The sequence below is a fragment of the Dicentrarchus labrax genome, unplaced genomic scaffold, assembly GCF_905237075.1.
Source record: "Dicentrarchus labrax unplaced genomic scaffold, dlabrax2021, whole genome shotgun sequence".
NCBI classification, from domain to species: Eukaryota; Metazoa; Chordata; class Actinopteri; family Moronidae; genus Dicentrarchus; species Dicentrarchus labrax.
This window is the reverse complement of record NW_026136705.1, coordinates 30,246,711-30,265,559: the sequence shown is the minus strand read 5'-3', so window position 1 is coordinate 30,265,559 and position 18,849 is coordinate 30,246,711. Positions and strand designations below refer to the sequence as shown.

At 40.0% G+C, this 18,849-nt stretch overlaps 3 protein-coding genes and 1 long non-coding RNA gene across 6 annotated transcripts in view; 2 read left to right on the top strand and 2 right to left on the bottom strand.

The window, feature by feature from the left end:
- Positions 1–467: 467 nt before the first annotated feature.
- On the bottom strand, positions 468–3,801 carry kcnj15 (potassium inwardly rectifying channel subfamily J member 15). The gene is made up of 2 exons (XM_051401834.1): positions 3,525–3,801; positions 468–2,212 (listed from the first exon to the last, which is right to left on the bottom strand). Exon 2 carries the CDS (start codon positions 2,164–2,166, stop codon positions 1,144–1,146), a length of 1,023 nt encoding a protein of 340 aa, XP_051257794.1. The 5' UTR covers positions 2,167–2,212; positions 3,525–3,801; the 3' UTR covers positions 468–1,143.
- Positions 3,802–5,201: 1,400 nt separating this feature from the next.
- Positions 5,202–14,058, bottom strand: smg8 (SMG8 nonsense mediated mRNA decay factor). Its single transcript, XM_051401820.1, has 5 exons — positions 13,239–14,058; positions 11,815–12,712; positions 9,770–9,915; positions 8,741–9,625; positions 5,202–6,722 (listed from the first exon to the last, which is right to left on the bottom strand). Exons 1-5 carry the CDS (start codon positions 13,890–13,892, stop codon positions 6,510–6,512), a joined length of 2,796 nt encoding a protein of 931 aa, XP_051257780.1. The 5' UTR covers positions 13,893–14,058; the 3' UTR covers positions 5,202–6,509.
- Positions 10,069–11,748, top strand: LOC127364366 (uncharacterized). 2 transcript variants are annotated; one of them, XR_007885008.1, is made up of 6 exons: positions 10,069–10,433; positions 10,615–10,670; positions 10,979–11,104; positions 11,300–11,355; positions 11,510–11,579; positions 11,706–11,748. It is a non-coding gene; the product is annotated as an uncharacterized LOC127364366 (long non-coding RNA). The 2 variants fall into 2 exon arrangements; XR_007885009.1 differs by lacking the exon at positions 10,979–11,104 and having other exon boundaries at positions 11,524–11,579.
- Positions 14,059–18,026: 3,968 nt separating the features above from the next.
- Positions 18,027–18,849, top strand: part of ppm1e (protein phosphatase, Mg2+/Mn2+ dependent, 1E) — a 45,465-nt gene continuing 44,642 nt past the window's right edge. The window contains exons 1-2 of one of the 2 annotated variants that reach the window (XM_051401821.1): positions 18,027–18,293; positions 18,413–18,606. In XM_051401821.1, coding sequence (XP_051257781.1) covers positions 18,422–18,606 — 185 coding nt within the window. In that variant the 5' untranslated portion in view covers positions 18,027–18,293; positions 18,413–18,421. Of the gene's footprint in view, positions 18,607–18,849 lie in introns of both variants that reach the window. The other variant, XM_051401822.1, reaches the window with a different exon arrangement.

Below are 18,849 nucleotides of genomic sequence, written 5' to 3'. Positions count from 1 at the left end.
CCTCCGTGTGTCAGTTAAAGTTAAAGTTAAAGATCAGTTGTGCTTTGGATTGAAAGATTGTTTTGACCCGATACAAACGCCGTTCACTGTTGCCACAACAAAAGCTGACAGCTAACGACAACTGAGCCGGTGGTTCAACCTGTTTCTGTCCTTTAAACGCTTCATTCATTCATTCATTCATTCATTCATTCATTCATCCTTCTGTTCGTTCTCTATTGTTCCTACACTGGGACACTGAGACTGGAGCCTCCAGCATTCAATACAGAAACACATTTCATTTAAATATCTGCATATTACAGATTATTATTACCATACATTGCAAAAAACTATTCAAATTATATTAATTTAACTAATTTAAATGATACAAAAAGTCCATGTTTTCATTATTTAAGCAGTTTTAAGTAATAAAAACACATTAAAACATTTGTATCATGTTTAAATAATAATTCAGGGTTAATAAAGAAACATTTAATTACGACACTAATCCATTTTTATTAACCTTTAACATCATATATCCCCTTGTACCACCATACCCAGCGTGTTATTACACCGTTACAATCTATTTGTTCATCCCAATAACAAAACAATTGTATTTCCCAAAAAGTCAAATATTCCTTTAAATGCTGGTTTGTCACAATGAGAGATCTAAAAAATATATATTAATTATTATTTTAAAAATCATTTGAGGAGACTAAAACTCTTAATTGAAACCCAAACTAATACATTTTATTTAGAGTTATCAAAAATTAAAACATACAAATGTATATATTAAACAATAATGATGATGATTAAATTAATAATCTAAACAAAACATTTATTTCATGGAACACAAAATAATTTTTGTCGCACCTTAGGAAACTGAATATTAATATCTAACAGAGGAATTAGAGGTCAAATATTTAGACTTTGTTTTAAATAAATGTATTTTTTCATCGAACTATGTGTTAATTTCTGTTTTTAACACATTATTTTGAAGATTTATCCAAATTAATGTGCATTTTCTGCCCCTGAGTCACGTTGTCAGGGGGAAAAAAATAACTTTTTATACAATATTGTACAAAAATTGACTGTTAGTTCTACAATATAACATCCAGACCCAACTAACACATCAGTTACATCAAACATCAGAAACACCAGCGTCCTCTACTCTTTCTTAAAGTCCTCCTCCAGTTTCAGTTTCTCTGCGTTGTTACTGAGGAACGCTGCGTCGTTGCTCACTTGTACTTTGTCAAAAAAGTTGAAGTCCGCCACGTAGCGCCCGCTGGTGGTGCTGAAGAGCACGGGCTTGAACTCGTAGCCCCAGAGGATCTCCTGGGGAACGTAGGAGGTGCGGCTCTGGCACGTGGCCGCCGTCGACTCCATGGTGGCATTGAGGGTGACCAGCAGCTCGAAGTCGCGGGTGAGCAGGTTCTCGGTGTTCAGCCCCGCCAGCGGGCTGCGCTCGTCCAGAACGTGGTAGAAGGTGAGCGGGAGGATGAGGAAAGGGCACTCGCTGCTGGAGTCCATAAAGAAGTCCACGGAGCTCTGGTGGACCTGCGTCTTCTCGCCTTCCTCCGTCACATTGGAGTGGAGGAGCTTCCCCGTCAGCTGACACTGGATCAGAAGACTCTTCCTCATGTTCGCCACCCTCACCATCAGACACAGCTTCCCTTGGCGGCGGCAGATCACCGCCGACTTGCTGAACTTGATGGTCTCCGCTCGTTTCTTGGGCCGAGCCAGCTTGGCGAGGAAGGCCCCGGTGACGAAGATCTCGGCCAGGCCGGTGATGACGAGCTGAGCCACCAGAGTGAAGATAGCCAGAGGACACTCCTCGGAGATGTAGCGGAAGCCGTAGCCGATGGTGGTCTGCGACTCGAGGGAGAACAGGAAGGCGCCGGTGAGCGTCTCCACCTGCATCACGCAGGGAACGTGGCTGGCATTCAGACCGGCCTCGAAGTCTCCGTTGCCCATGCCGATGAAGTAGAAGATGACCCCGAAGATGAACCAGGTCATGACGAAGGTGGAGGCGAACAGAGTGAGCTTGTAGCGCCACTTCATGTCCACCACGGTGGTCCAGATGTCGTGCAGGTACAGCTTCACCATTCCCTCCACGTTGTCGATCCGGACGTTGTTGTGGCCGTCCTTGGACACGATCCTTCGCTGGACCTCCGCCCTCCTGGTGGTCATGTTGGTTTCGGGTCAATAAAAACTGAGGTCGCTGCCGATGGACGGACTGACAAACAGACCAAAGAACATAGATCAATATCTTATGTGACACATAGTTCTGGTTTTATTTGAGATATCTGTTTCCAACCACCGTCAGTCGGTATGTCGGCTGTTTGGGGTGAATAAACAGCTCATTGGTCAAATTTTAGGGCAGAATTTCACAGTTTGTTTTCTGTTTGAAGGTTTGCAGGATTAATGCTAAGCTGACTGGCTAGTTGTAGCTTCATATCTACTGTACAGGTATGAGAGTGTCAGTATTTCCATCCAACTCTCAGCAAGAACGCAAATGAAAGCATTTCACAAAATGTTGAACTATTCCTTTAATAGTAACTATTTTAGATTCTGTTGATTGTGTATAAACCTGATTAAACTTGAGATAAAACAAACACAGATATTCAAAGATAAAAGCAAATATGATGTTAATTATGATACACGTAGATAATAAATAAAGTTTCCAGCTTCTACAAGATGTTTTTTGTACTTTATGTAAATATGGAGGGAGGAATCTTAAATGTTGTAATACCACAATGGAAAAGTACTAAATTACAAGTTGAAGTCTTATATTACAGTTTCTCCTTTGATAGTGTTATATCTGAAACTGTGAGCAGTAAAGTTTTAAAGTTGTTTTTTTTATGTAATTTAAATGTTATTTCACAGATAATTACTTTTATTACAGTTCTATAACTTTTAAAAATCTGATTAAAATAAGAAAAAGCAAATAATAACAGCACTCTTCTGTAAATTTAAGCCTGATTATTTGTCTTATAGTAGTGTTCGCCTGTATTTATAGCTCATTGCATTGTTTTTACAGTGTAAATATCTTTAATTAAACATTAAAAAGACAAAAAAAAAGTTAAAAACTGTATTTTAATTAGAGAAAAAATTACTGTATTCTTACGAGTCAGTTAGTTTAGATCAGTTGTTGCACTCTGTCTCTAGTTTTGGCTGCTTTGTGTTAAATACAGAGAAAGTAAAAGATCTTAAATATAATACAAATTAAGTAGAGTCCTGTGTATATATGTGATTCCCATTAGGCTAAAACATGCAAAAACTTCCTTTAAAGTTGATCAATATTCGTCCTCTGAAAGGGACAAAAGTACAGCAGAAGAATTCAACACAACATCAAATTCTGATCAATAATAATCAAAACCAACAGATTTAATTAATAAAATATCTGTATTATTCAGTGTGTAAACTGCTGTTACAGACGTCTGTTCAGGGTTAACATGAGTTGAACGTTAACTTCGCAGTGAAACATTACAGGAGCCTGAGAACAGTTTAATTAATCACTGATTGATAAATCTGTACATTATACTCACATCCCACTGCACTGCTCTGCCTGAATACTCTCAGGTGTTTGCTTTCACCTGTCTCAGGGTCGCACACAATCTGCTCCAGAACATCTAGTCCAGTGTCTTCTTTCTCCTATTGTCCGCCGTTTGTGAGCGTTGAACTTTGGCACAGTCGTACTCAGGATAGAAAGAGAGAGAGACACAAAGCTGATCTGCGAGTGGGTTGGCTTTTTATCCCTCCGCCTCCTCCTCTACCTGTCCACAGGTGGGAAAACAGCAACACCGAACACTTGAAGTTTGTTTTGCTCCTTTTATGGTTGTTGTTGCTTTACACACACACACACACACACCTAGATTTACTGCTTCCAGTCCTCTGAAGGACACCGAGGAGGCTTCTGGGACACTCAGAGCGGTCTGATTGAACTGTTCCTCCATCTGGACTCGCAGCTAAAATTAGCAGCTGAAACAGTTTCAGTAGTGAAAGAGTGAAAGGAGTTGATGTGGTGGTAAAGAGAGAGCTGCTGAATGAGATGTATGTATTAGTTTAAATACGTAAGAGCTGAGTGAAGTTGAAGGATTTGTTCAAAATACTGAAAAATATAACAAATAAACAAATAGTGGAGGAATTGTACACGCGGCGTTAATGCTAAAGGTAGTTGAAGTTCAAACACTGAAAGGAGTTGAAATGAAGTGTAGGTGATAAAAAAAAGAGCCAGAAGTGTTAAATCCTGGAAGAGGTTTAGTGTCAGATAACCTACAGACTGAAAGATGATGTCAGCTGAAGTGTGAGTTATTAAAAGGAGTTGAAGTGTTGACTGAGCTGAAGATGAAATGTAAGAATCTGTTGACGTGTGCGTGATAAAAACAGCTCACACTGAATCGTATGAACGTTGTATTGAAGCACTGAAACAAGCTGAAGTGTCAGTTTAAGTGTGAGCAATAAAAGGAGTTGAAGTGACTGAAGAAGTTGCCTCGAAAGGTCGGATTAAATGTTAAACTGACATCAGTTAATGTTACTAAAAGTAGTGTTAATATGAATTGAAGTGTTACAATGAAGCACAGAAAGAAGCTGAAGTGCCAGTTTAAGTCTAGAAGAACTTTTACACTGTTGCATGTTTCTTTAAGTCTTGACCAGTGGTTGTTTAACTTTATGACCTTGAATCACTTCTTAGCTTTGTTATTAACCTCATTGTTATTACCCACATTCCTCAGGTGTGTGTGTGTGTGTGTGTGTGTGTGTGTGTGTTTCCTCATTCCTTTAAGACAGAAAGAATAAAACTTTACTCTCTGATCTGTTTGCAGCTGTGAAGCTTTCAGCCTGCTGATCGATAAACATGGAGCTACAGATGCATCATGGGAAGTAGAGTTTTTAAAGACTGGATGCATCAGTTTCCTCGCTTCCTCTGGAGATAGAAAACAACAACAGACGGCAGTGAAATCAGTGAAAGTGTCGGTGCGTTTTTGTTGTCTTGTAGGTGAAATTAAAGCTCAATATCAGAAATATTGATTCATCAGGATGAATGTGTTCATAAAATGGTTATTTTCATATAAACTCAAACTACTTTTCAGCCGTTTGAAGCTGTTTAAACCACTCAGACATTATTCAAAATTATTTAAGGCCTTAAAATTAAATCACAAGCATTTAAATTCAACCCTTTCAAACCAGCACCGAGGTGATATGGAAACAATCTGGACTCTATAATGTAATTCTGACACAATAACCTTTATTATAGGGAATAAAACAGTTCAATAATCTCTTTGTAGGAGTCCAACTCCACCTGGTGGACAAACAGTGTAACTCACATTGTCTAAACATCCACCTGGAGGATTTTCTTTCATGTGGAATAAACCAATTTCATTATCACTATTATAACGAGAAAACATGCTCAAAATAATGACTTTGTATCTCAAAGTCAGCAGTTAAAGAATCAGGAAGCTTAACATCAAAATGTTGGTTTTGAAAATGAAAACAGAAAAGAGGAAGTTTTAACGTCTGTTGAAGTAAATAAATCACCTTATTTGTCTCCATCATATGAACACAGAATAGAAATCGTCATACAAATACATTCCAGTGTGTTAAAAACCATTTATTAAAGTCTATATAAATGTCTAACGGGGATTTAAAGTGCTCCTGGATCAGTTTCTCTGCTGGCAGACGTTCAGCGTTTCGCACTAGTTTGTTTAAAAGTGACAGAAATATTTGTCTGGAGAGTTGAAGAGAAGTTCACATCCTGCTCGCTTCCCTCGCCTCCGCACAGCTGGCCAATCACGTTGAGGAGTGGGCGTGAAAGTCAGATTGTTGGTTTTCGGAAAAAGAAACTGACATCGGAAAGTTGTGTGTGTGTGTGTGTGTGTGTGTGTGTGTGTGTGTGTGTGTGTGTGTGTGTGTGTGTGTGTGGGGGGGGGGGTGTGAAGCTGTTGGACCATCTGATAAGAACTTATGAAGCCTCACAAATGTTAGAACTGAAGCCAAAACGGATGATTGTATCACTTCCAGAGCTAAAAATGTAAAGATTGGAGGTTGTTATAGGATGTCAGGGTTCCCACTTTCATTAAGAAATCATTCTCCAGGACCGTTCCAAGACCTTTCCAGGACCTTCCAGGAGTTTTTTCTCCTTTTTCTGACAATACAGGACAGCTCCGGCTCACAGTGGTGGTCATTTATGGGTTTTCGTGGTTCTCTGGTCGCACATTTAACAGCTCAAATCAAATAGAATTAACTTTATTTTACAGAAAATTAATCTTCTTACCCTTCAGGTCATTAAAATAAAGTCAGAAAGTAGTTTAAGAGTTCCTGATTAACAATTATCAACCACAACAACAAAACAAAGTGATTCATTTCCAGGATGTTTGGTCATTTTAATTAATTTCCAGGTATTCCAGGAACCCTGAACGTCATTATCATGGAGCAAAGTGTCGGTCGGGGGCCGGTCTGAAAGGTTTTGGGTTCGACTGACAAAACAAAATGTAAATAAATAAGAGAATAAGGGTCCAGGAAGTCCTTCGCACTGTTCACTGCGGCGGGGGGTTGGCGGTGGTGGCCTTCAAGATGCCTCGCAGGACCTTGTAGTTGTTGAGCGGTTGGTTCTCTTTGGGGGGGTAGCAGGGGCCGCGGTCCGTGGCGTAGGAATACGGGAACCGCAGCACCCAAAGGCCGTCAGCCGGCAACACTAAATCGGTCTTCTCCGGGTGGAAGACCGGGCAGGGAGGAAGACCGGGCTGCACCTGGAACACAGCAGGAAGAACAGCAGTGTGAGGGTTAATGCGGCTCTCAACAGAGGGAATTTAAACCGGTTTTAAGACCTATTTTACGTCCATGCTGAGGAAGAATATTAAAGTTAAAATCAGTGTTGGTTTCAGGTTGGTTTTCTTTTGTCGTTACAACATCATCAGTACAAATATTTCCCCCCAAAAAACATTTAAAAGCACATTTAAACCTGTTAAAATCATATTTAAAATGAATATGTTGGGGATTTTTTAGACTTCCCAGAGACCCTCTAATGTGACATTTTTATTAAAAAATACATTCCTCCCTATTAAAACTAAATATATTTCTGTTTTTATTAGTTTATTTGGTCTTAAAAAACACAGTTTGATATATTTTAATAAAACCACACTCCCCTAACCTCCTTCACCATCACCTATTAACATCTGCTGATATGTATTATTACTGTAGTATTTACTATTTTTGTATTTATCTGATGAAAATATATTCTGGATCTACTGTACATACACTAATATACTGGATTAAATTGCCAGTTTTGTACTATGGATACAACTTGTATCTCATTTTATTACGTAAATATAATATTTATATTCAATCCTGAATGGCAGAACTATATCTGCTGCTATATATTAGCATTATATTGTCTGTTGTATTAAGAAATAAGACTATAGTTACGATTATTTTGACAAATAATTTTCATTTTTCTTGAAAATTGTGATTATGGGACATTTTTGAGGCTCTGCACCAACTAAACAATGTTTTCTTACACCTGGAGAACAGGATTTATATGTCAGTACTTCATTATAACTCACATTGTACCTTCATTAAACTATTTTAGCTTCTTTGATTTGGATATTACTCTTCAGTCGTACTTTGATTAACTGTGCAGCCCTTCATGAAGTCTGTATTTACTGTAACACACTCATTAGTGGCAGTTAACATTAATTTGTTACATAAATGATAAACGGAGCTACTTTAACACCTAAAATCTGAAATGTGCCACTTCTTCTTTGTTTCTTGGATGGCGGTAAACAAAGTGAGCTTCCAGAAAATGTGATGATTTCTACAGAAACTCATCCAACAACAACGTCTCCGGCTCCAACAAACAAATGTGCTTCACTCCGGAGAGCGGAGCCGACGTGTCCGTCAGTCCGAGGACCGTTTGGAAAAGGTTTCACTAACAGGAGACACAAAGTATACACAGGTGTCCTTTACAATCCCTGTGTGGAGTTTATAGAAGTTGTTTAAACCTTTATCAATATGGACGAGCTACACGTTGTTAGATCGGTTAGATTTACCTGTAAACAAGAGAGAATTATTTATTTATATTTATTTTATCTATAAAAAGGTCCATTGATCAACTATTCATAAGAAACTGTGAATTTTGTCCTTTGCTCGGCGCACTCTAACAGTATTTTCTCTTCTTGCTGCACCGTGTTGTTGGGTACGCTTGTTTTTGTTACCACAATAAACGTGTCCCCACCTCACTCTTGTCTGTCTTGATGATATTGATCAGTATACACTGTATCATGGATGATATTGATCCTGTATTGACAGTCAGACTGTGGACATATGACGGCCTTTAGCTCGTGTTTCTAGAGTTACATGTTGTTACGAACACGTTAGGAATTGTTAAAATGTGATATTTCTTAAAGGGAGTTTGGTGCAGGGAGCTTTTAGTTGGATTCAAACTGCTGATATGGATCATTGTTAACGTTTAGTCTCCACTACAGAAACACTAGCTAACTGCTGAAGGCTGATCAGGTTGTCTGACGTTGACTGATGTTAGTTATTAGTTTGATTAATGATTTAATAATGTGAGTATTGATTACAGACGCTGGTTAATTATCAGCTTATTTCACTCAGTTTCTAACCGCAGTGTGCCGTAAATTGTTGCCCCTCTGTGTGTGTTTTTAATCTACTTTCCTAATTAAACATGATGTTCTTGTTATTAATGACAGCTGACTGTCTGGAGAGCAGCAGACGGGCTGTGAGAGATCTTGTAGTGTGAGACTACCTGTGGGTTGAGGGTGACCTCCAGCGGGGCGTCAGGCACCACGACGTAAAGGCGAGCCAGCTGGGCGAAGTGAGGCTTCAGGCTGCGGCCCTGCGAGGGGGAGGGGATGTACAGCGGCATGTCGGTGTTCAGCACCCGGGTGGCGGAGTCTTTGGCGCCGCCTGGCCCCAGAACCTTCACTATCTTATCCGGCCCGCAGCTGATGAAGCGTCTTCCTCTGCTGTCTTCATACTCAAACCCTACAAAGACCCGAGCCATGTCGTCCCTCCTGCGGCTCCTACCGAGCCCTCCGGTGCTCCCTCGCTTCCCCACCAGGTTCTTGTTGGGCGCTGGCCACGAGGAGGTGCCTCCGTCCAGCGGCTCCGTCAGCCCCGCGTCCTCCTCCGACCGGGAGCGGATCACCAAGTCCCACGGCAGGAGGAAGGAGGAGCCGGGTAGGAAGCCCGGCTGTTCCAGGCCGGTGTGGCAGTTGTACGACTTGGCCGGGCCCAGTTTGACCAGAGACCAGCTGGAGAACTTTGGCAAGAGGCCCTTGGGGCAGCCGGAGTGCATCATACCCGGGAGGTACTCCACAGTGGAGGGCTGGCGGTCTACGAGGCTCGGTCTCTTTTGCTGGACTTGGGTTTCGGTTCCGTCTCCGTCCGCGTAGGGCCCCAGGCTGTCCGTGGACTGGCCCAGACTGAGAGCCAGGCTGAGGCTGGTGTCTCCGGGCGTGTGGCTCTGGGCGGTGCTCGGCTCCTTCAGCCTCTCGGCCTCACCAGACCCCGACGCCTCAGATGGGAGCCGCTGAGCTTGGTTGGAGGCCGGCGCCGGGTCGGGAGTGCTGGGCTGGAACACCGGAAAGTCGATCCTCTCCAGCTTCCCGCAGCATTTCTCCTCCAGCATCTGTTCAGGAAGAAGAAACATGGAAACACTCAGAAGATTGATCCTTCCTAAGCCCCGCCCCCTTTATGCTCTGTGCTCCAATAACAGTCGAGAAAACCTCGATCAACTTGTGCTCAACAGATCACTATATAAAAGAGTCCTGACCTGGAAGAATTCATAATTGGCAGCCTGGATGTCAAACGGATCCTCACGAGGAGCCTGTTTCCTGCCGCAGTTACAGGAGCTGGTGGAGCGCCCCCTGCTGTTGTGGTTCAGGACGGGCGGGTTGCGGTCCACGTCCGGCTTCTCTCCTGCAGGAATGAGGTCAGATTGTTACTGGTTTCATCTGAACTCCTTTTTAAAATCATTTATATACAGTTCTGCTTCTTGTAAGTATGAGAGGAGGAAGGTCTGAAGAGGAAGGTCAGAGGAGGAAGGTCTGAAGAGGAAGGTCTGAAGAGGAAGGTCAGAGGAGGAAGGTCTGAAGAGGAGGGTCAGAGGAGGAAGGTCTGAAGAGGAAGGTCAGAGGAGGAAGGTCTGAAGAGGAAGGTCAGAGGAGGAAGGTCAGAGGAGGAAGGTCAGAGGAGGAAGGTCTGAAGAGGAAGGTCAGAGGAGGAAGGTCAGAGGAGGAAGGTCTGAAGAGGAAGGTCAGAGGAGGAAGGTCTGAAGAGGAAGGTCAGAGGAGGAAGGTCTGAAGAGGAAGGTCAGAGGAGGAAGGTCTGAGGAGGAAGGTCAGAGGAGGAAGGTCTGAAGAGGAAGGTCAGAGGAGGAAGGTCTGAAGAGGAGGGTCAGAGGAGGAAGGTCAGAGGAGGAAGGTCTGAAGAGGAAGGTCTGAAGAGGAAGGTCAGAGGAGGAAGGTCTGAAGAGGAGGGTCAGAGGAGGAAGGTCTGAAGAGGAAGGTCAGAGGAGGAAGGTCTGAAGAGGAAGGTCAGAGGAGGAAGGTCAGAGGAGAAGGTCTGAAGAGGAAGGTCAGAGGAGGAAGGTCTGAAGAGGAAGGTCAGAGGAGGAAGGTCAGAGGAGGAAGGTCTGAAGAGGAAGGTCTGAAGAGGAAGGTCAGAGGAGGAAGGTCTGAAGAGGAGGGTCAGAGGAGGAAGGTCTGAAGAGGAAGGTCAGAGGAGGAAGGTCTGAAGAGGAAGGTCAGAGGAGGAAGGTCAGAGGAGGAAGGTCTGAAGAGGAAGGTCAGAAGAGGAAGGTCAGAAGAGGAAGGTCAGAGGAGGAAGGTCTGAAGAGGAAGGTCAGAGGAGGAAGGTCTGAAGAGGAAGGTCAGAGGAGGAAGGTCTGAGGAGGAAGGTCAGAGGAGGAAGGTCTGAAGAGGAAGGTCAGAGGAGGAAGGTCTGAAGAGGAAGGTCAGAGGAGGAAGGTCAGAGGAGGAAGGTCTGAAGAGGAAGGTCTGAAGAGGAAGGTCAGAGGAGGAAGGTCTGAAGAGGAGGGTCAGAGGAGGAAGGTCTGAAGAGGAAGGTCAGAGGAGGAAGGTCAGAGGAGGAAGGTCTGAAGAGGAAGGTCAGAAGAGGAAGGTCTGAAGAGGAAGGTCAGAGGAGGAAGGTCTGAAGAGGAAGGTCAGAGGAGGAAGGTCTGAAGAGGAAGGTCAGAGGAGAAGGTCTGAGGAGGAAGGTCAGAGGAGGAAGGTCTGAAGAGGAAGGTCAGAGGAGGAAGGTCTGAAGAGGAAGGTCAGAGGAGGAAGGTCAGAGGAGGAAGGTCTGAAGAGGAAGGTCTGAAGAGGAAGGTCAGAGGAGGAAGGTCTGAAGAGGAAGGTCAGAGGAGGAAGGTCTGAAGAGGAAGGTCAGAGGAGGAAGGTCTGAAGAGGAAGGTCAGAGGAGGAAGGTCAGAGGAGGAAGGTCTGAGGAGGAAGGTCAGAGGAGGAAGGTCTGAGGAGGAAGGTCAGAGGAGGAAGGTCAGAGGAGGAAGGTCTGAAGAGGAAGGTCTGAAGAGGAAGGTCAGAGGAGGAAGGTCTGAAGAGGAAGGTCAGAGGAGGAAGGTCTGAAGAGGAAGGTCAGAGGAGGAAGGTCTGAAGAGGAAGGTCAGAGGAGGAAGGTCAGAGGAGGAAGGTCTGAAGAGGAAGGTCAGAAGAGGAAGGTCAGAAGAGGAAGGTCAGAGGAGGAAGGTCAGAGGAGGAAGGTCTGAAGAGGAAGGTCAGAGGAGGAAGGTCAGAAGAGGAAGGTCTGAGGTGCTGATGCGGCGCAGCGGAAGAAGAGAAAGCAGGAAGTGCTCACCTGGTTGAGGCAGCAGGTGGAACTTGTGCACACAGTGTTGGTCAGTGAGGCTCCTCTCCTCACACAGCTGGTGCCCGTTGCTCCAGAACTTGTAGCAGTCCTCGTGCAGCTGCAGAGCGTAGCGCTGGAACGCCACCCCCCGGGCGTGCTGGCTGTACACGCGCAGAGCCTGAGCCAGCTGGTTCTTGTGCACCGTGGTGGTGTAGTTGTGGGGAAGGTTGGACTGGTACGCGCTGTGAGCCAGCGGCAGAGCTTTCTGGCACCGGTTCTCTGAGAACTTTGTGTCCGCATCGAGAAAACCCTCCAAAACCTTCAGCTGGCCTTGCACTTTGGTGGCCAGCTCAGCGGTTTCCTCCTCCGTGTTGGTAATTAGGACTTGGTGGAGTCTGGCGGCGACCTGGACCCACTTGGAGTAGGTCGGCAGCTCAAAGTGCGACGGCTGCGGGTTGCGTCCGACGCTGTCGTCGAAGCCCTTCTTGGTCAGGACCAGTTCTACGTGCTGCCAGAGGAACTCCTTCAGGCTGCAGTCCACCAGCTGACCGCCCATCGACAGGCCGCCGCAGTCGAAGCCGGACTGCCGAGCCGAACGTCTCATCTGCTGGTAACGCCTCGGCCCCGACACCGGCACGGTGGTGTCCTGCTCGCAGAGGACGCAGTTGGACCGCAGCTGACCCAGCAAGGCGCCCACGGGGTCCTCCTCCATCGTCGGGATCACGTACACGAACGCCTGGTTGGCGGGCACGGTGAACAAGCAGTTGCTGCTCTGGTTGGTGAGGACGCGGCTCTTACGGAAGATCCGATAGATCTGGTCCTCCAGGGCGTGCTGCAGCCTCCTCCTGGGGGAGTGCTTCTTGGGTTTGTCGGGGTTTCCTCCGGAGTCGGAACCGTTCCCAGAAATCTTTACAACAACAAACAAAAGAAGAGGTTGAATTCGCTCTGTATGAGCTGCAAACTGGACCAGAACATCCGTCTAGAGTCAAATAATCACCCTGTAGGAACCATATTAAATCTATAAATACACTCCTAAAACGTATATAGCATCAAAGGTTAATGCGGATTTATGTGACACCGGTGGAATTAAATAGAAATAATAAAAAAAAACCTGATATAAACACAAAATGTACAGAAACTACAGGAACACCTCTGCAGACCAAACCCCATTTAAAAACCAGGCGCTTTAACACCAACATACTTATGGACAATCCCATCTGCTTCTTTAACCCGAGAGCAGTATAACAGTTTTACTCCTTTAAATCTAAATAAACTAGAACATCTCTGCAAACCAAACTCCATTTTAAAACCTGGTTCTTTAACATTAACACGCTCAGGGGGGCAACCACACCTGCTTCCTAAAATCAAGAGCTTTTCAAACGGACCCTGGTTTCCATACACAGACTTATTATAATCCACTTTATTGTAGAGACCTTCATAGATCCGTTCATCTGGAAGACGAAGAGCAGTCTGGGGGGGCAGGGTCGACAGTTCACCTTCCACTCTTTGGACACCGGACAGTCTTTGATGGCGGCCCGGATCAGAGGCAGCACCTTCTGCCTCAGGGCGTCCAGGGCTCGGAACAACCGGTCGTAGGCCACATCGAAGGTGTGGTTCGGGTGCACGAGCAGGAGCACGTGGCACACGGAGAACAGGTAGAGCAGGTGCAGGCAGTGCTGTCGGTCCAGGTTCTTCCAGAAGTCGTGCGCGTCCGAGTGTCCGTCCGCGGCGCTCAGGGAGCGGCAGGCCCGCAGCAGCTGCCGGCTGTCGGCCACGGAGGACAGCAGCAGGTACAGGACCCGGTTCTCCTGGCTGTACAGCGCCTGGATGTGGCTGTCTGCGGACCCGGCCTCCGTGGACCCGGCCTCCGTGGACCCGGCCTCCGTGGACCCGAACAGGGAGAAGATGTGTTTGTCCGTCAGGGAGTTGGTGAGGGACTCTTTGGGGGGGCCGGACTGGAGGCAGCTCTTACCGAAGATACCGACCACACACAGGCCGTCGTCCCGGGCGGCGGCGGCGTCCTCCTGCAGGGCCGCCTGGAGCAGAGCCGCGACGCTCACCGGGAGACACAGGTTCGATTCCTTCATGGTGAACTCTCCGGGGAAGGAAAACAACGACGCACCTACTTCCGGGGGTTTATGCCCGGGTGCGTCAACTTAAAATGTCCGATGTTCAACATTTCTGGTTCATCCACAGGTGGAAGTTTTATATTTTTATTTTATTTTATTATGTGTTTGATTTTATTATATTTTATTATATTATATTTTATTTTATTTTATTATATTTTATTATGTTTTATTATTATTATATTTTATTTTATTATGTTTTATTTTATTATATTTTATTTTATTATATTTTATTATGTTTTATTTTATTATATTTATTTTATTTAACATTATTATTATTTGTTTTATTTTATTATATTTTATTTTATTATATTTTATTATATTTTATTATGTTTTATTTTATTATATTTATTTTATTTAACATTATTATTATTATTTGTTTTATTTTATTATGTTTATTTTATTATTTTTATTTATTTTATTATGTTTTATTTTATTATATTTTATTTTATTATATTTTATTATATTTTATTATGTTTTATTATTATTATATTTTATTTTATTATGTTTTATTTTATTATATTTTATTATATTTTATTATGTTTTATTTTATTATATTTTATTTTATTATATTTTATTATATTTTATTTTATTATATTTTATTATGTTTTATTATTATTATATTTTATTTTATTATATTTTATTATATTATATTTTATTTTATTATATTTTATTATGTTTTATTATTATTATATTTTATTTTATTATATTTTATTATATTATATTTTATTTTATTATATTTTATTATGTTTTATTATTATTATATTTTATTTTATTATATTTTATTATGTTTTATTATTATTATATTTTATTTTATTATATTTTATTATATTATATTTTATTTTATTATATTTTATTATGTTTTATTTTATTTTATTTTGTTTTATTATATTTTATTATGTTTTATTTTATTATATTTTTATTATATTTTATTTTATTATATTTATTTTATTTAACATTATTATTATTATTTGTTTTATTTTATTATGTTTATTTTATTATATTTATTTTATTATATTTTATTTTATTATATTTTATTTTATTATATTTTATTATATTTTATTATGTTTTATTTGATTATATTTTATTATATTTTATTTTATTATATTTATTTTATTTAACATTATTATTATTATTTGTTTTATTTTATTATGTGTTTGATTTTATTATATTTTATTATATTATATTTTATTTTATTATATTTTATTATGTTTTATTATTATTATATTTTATTTTATTATATTTTTATTTTATTATGTGTTTGATTTTATTATATTTTATTATATTATATTTTATTTTATTTTATTATGTTTTATTTTATTGTATTATATTTTATTATATTTTATTATGTTTTATTTTATTATATTTTATTATATTTTATTTTATTATATTTATTTGATTTAACATTATTATTATTATTTGTTTTATTTTATTATGTTTATTTTATTATATTTATTTTATTATATTTTATTTTATTATATTTATTTTATTTAACATTATTATTATTATTTGTTTTATTTTATTATATTTTATTTTATTATATTTTATTTTATTATGTTTATTTTATTATAATTCTTTTATTATGTTTTATTATTATTATGTTTTCTTTTAATAATTATATTTTAATCTGGATTATATTTGTTTAATTTGACAGTTCTTGGAAGATTTAATATTTAAATTAACGTCAAATTAAATTAAATTAAAGTTAAATTTTGCAATAAAGAAAAAAAACCTGAGTAAAAGAAACAAACTGAACAATATAAAGAACTCAAATAAATACAAACAAACAAACAAACAAACAAACATAATAATAATAAAATAATAAAATTAATATAAATTAATATATATTATATATATTAATATATATTATTATAGACTTTATTGATCCAGATAAAACAGAAATAGAAAATACAACATTAAATAGAAACGGGGAGGAAGAAAAACAACGACGCACCTATTTCCGGGTTCGTCAACTAAAATGTCCGTGTAGAAACAACATTCTCTTCAGAGTTCCGCTGTTGGTTAGAGGTGTTAAGATTATTTACTTCAGTAAAAACTTTATTTTAATAGGTATTTTATTTATTTTGTGTTTTTTTTATTTTTCTGCATTTTGTAATTTTACTGTTACAATTAATATTTAAAGAAACACGAGTATTAAATAAACTTAAATATTTATAATTAAGGTAAATTTAATTATTTCTACTCCAATCAAATATTTCCTCATGCTTAAATTGAGTTGATCTCATCCGGTTTTACAGTGTTTAGAATTTATATTATTAACAAAATTATTAAATGCAGAACAATTAAATAATAAATCAATATATTATTAATTTAATGTATTAATTACTGTTGTCATATTGTTCATAAACAAACTCCAAAAGCTCCTGGAACAGGATCTAATAACAGACAGACTGTTATTAAAAGGTTAAATAATAATAATAATAATATGTGTCTGTGTGGTTGTGTTTATATTTATCTCACTTTTACTGAAACTGCAGCATCACAAATAAACTTCTATATTTTCTTTTCTTAAATCTTCACTACAAATACAGTTTATATATATACACACAAAAAAAAACTTGTTTCTGGGAATTTAACTTATTTTTTGTCTAAAAAGAAAAATAATCTTGATGGTTTTGCATTTGAAAGATTATCTGGTTTTAAGACATCTAACTTTGTCTTGATAAGATCTTACAGATAATATTGAGCTCGATTGAACCAGTAACAACAGCGGTTGCATTATATTATTCCAGATTATTGTCATTATTTTCAGAATAAGAGCACTGGAACAACTCCTCAGTTTAAGAGAAAGTCGTCTGGTCGCAGTGTTGGAAATGAAGCAGCTGTTTAGTTTTTATTGTTTTAATAAAAATGGATAAAAATATTTCTGGAGCCTGAATTTAACACAAAGTCACTGATTTTAATTCTGCTGTTTGAAGAAATTGTGTCTTATTGTAAGATTATTATTATTTCTTTGGATAATTATTAGTTAGATTACATCACAAATTATTAAATTTAGATCAATTTAGAGTCTATTTTAAATAACTGAGTTTTCATTGCTTGTACTAAGAACAACTTCAGTCTATTTCAGTCTTTCAGGGATTTTTATGTCTGATTATGTTTTGCTCAATAAAATAATATTTTCTTATATTTAAGAATATTTGTTTCTAGAAGGACTGTTTATTTTCAGTACATATCCTAAAAACCCTAAAATTATACCCATTCAGGCTTCAAACTTCTTTATGAATGAATCTGTTTGTTTCAGTTGACTTTAATTAATTGTGTATAAAATGTCAGAAGAGTTGGAGTCAACTTCAAATGTTCTTTTATGTTTACAGTTTAAAACCCAAAGATTCTCCATTAAAAGTGAAACTCAACAGAAAACCAAAGAATTTGTTGGGAGGAGAAAGAAAAGAAACATTCAGATATTTACGCTCTATTAACGTCCACCGTGTTTGTGTTCATCTGATGAGACGTTTATAGTCTTTAATACTTTATTAAAGACGTTCAATGCTGCAGATAAAAGCCTCTGAGAGGTCACACGATCCCATAAATGTTATTTTATGTTAATAAACTGGCAGCTGTGGCAACTTTACCGTAATAAACAGGGTCGAACATTTACGGTAAAAGAATATTAGTACTGTTGATTTTATGGTTAAAGTTACCAAAGCACAGTTAGTTACATGTATTATGTGTCTTATGTATTATAACTAAAGTGTCTCAGTACCTTGAAGAGCGCTCTGTAAATAACATACATTATTATTATTATTATTATTATTATTATTATTATTATTATTATTATTACAACCTTCAACTGTTTGTATTTACAGTTTTTTTTACATTTATGAACATTTCAGATAAAGTTTTTATTCTTAAATGTACTTTATGATGTAATTAACAGTATTAAAGAGTAATTATAAGTAATTATAAAGACTTAAACTGAAACTTTGAGATATTAAATCATTACTTTTGATCCTTTCTGGAAACTTTCTCATTATAATAACTTACAGAGCCTCTCTATAAAAACATTTCAACCTTCATGTCCACAAAAAGCTCTCGTACGTCACCACTGCGTGCGCGCTCACCCCCCCCCCAACACCGTCCTCTCTGACGTCACCGCCCTCTGATCATCCGAAATCCCTGATAACGCGGCGCGCGCTCCCGCTCGGCTCTGAATGGGGGTCTCAGTCCAGCTTCTAGTACAACCGGAGACGTAGACGCGGTCGGTCCACCCCCCCACTCCAGGCTCCTCTCCTCTCCTCTCCAGTCCGGTCCGGTCCGGTCCGCCGCTCTCAGACACACACCGGCACTCAACGGCTCCTCCTCCTCCTCCTCCTCCTCCGGTGCTCCACACTCATTCAGGTAGTCCGGCTCAGACACCGACAGTCCAGAAAGTCGTCCAGGTTCTAGTGTGAGTGACTCTTCCCTCCCTCAGCGCGGCTCGGTTCTGACGGGCGGAGTCTGTCTCTCTGTCTGTCCAGGAATGAGAAATGATGGCCGGCTCTGCAGCAGAGGAGAAAACCTTCCGACGGTTCCTGGAGCTCTTCCTCCGGGAGATGAGAATGCCTCTGCAGGAGAGCGACCCGGTTCCGATGCGCCCCTTGTCGGACCTGGTGACTGAGGACGAGGTGGAAGGGGAATGCCTCGACCTGTGTCTCCAGCACCTCTACAAATAGTTAAGTGTCCCACTTTCTGTCCACTGCATGCTTGTTTTATTCATTATTCTGTGTGAGCTGTGGTTCTGTGTGGAGCCTGTGTGACCCGGTCCACATCAGATAACCCCCCCCCAGAACCAGAACCAGAACCAGAACCAGCAGCAGGTGTTTCATGCATTACAGGGTGTGTCCAAGTTTTACAGAAGTGTCTTTACTGAATGAGGAATTAAAGAAAAGCAGAAGCACATATTCCTCTTATTGAT

Bases quoted from the DNA above. Each gene is read 5' to 3' on its own strand.
- kcnj15 (XM_051401834.1), bottom strand. From the start codon at position 2,166: ATGACCACCAGGAGGGCGGAGGTCCAGCGAAGGATCGTGTCCAAGGAC.
- smg8 (XM_051401820.1), bottom strand. From the start codon at position 13,892: ATGAAGGAATCGAACCTGTGTCTCCCGGTGAGCGTCGCGGCTCTGCTC. The intron at 12,713-13,238 runs GTCTCTACAATA...GTTGTTGTAAAG, and splicing joins AGATGAACGGATCTATGAAG to ATTTCTGGGAACGGTTCCGA. The intron at 6,723-8,740 runs GTAGTCTCACAC...GCTGTGTTCCAG, and splicing joins AGGTCACCCTCAACCCACAG to GTGCAGCCCGGTCTTCCTCC.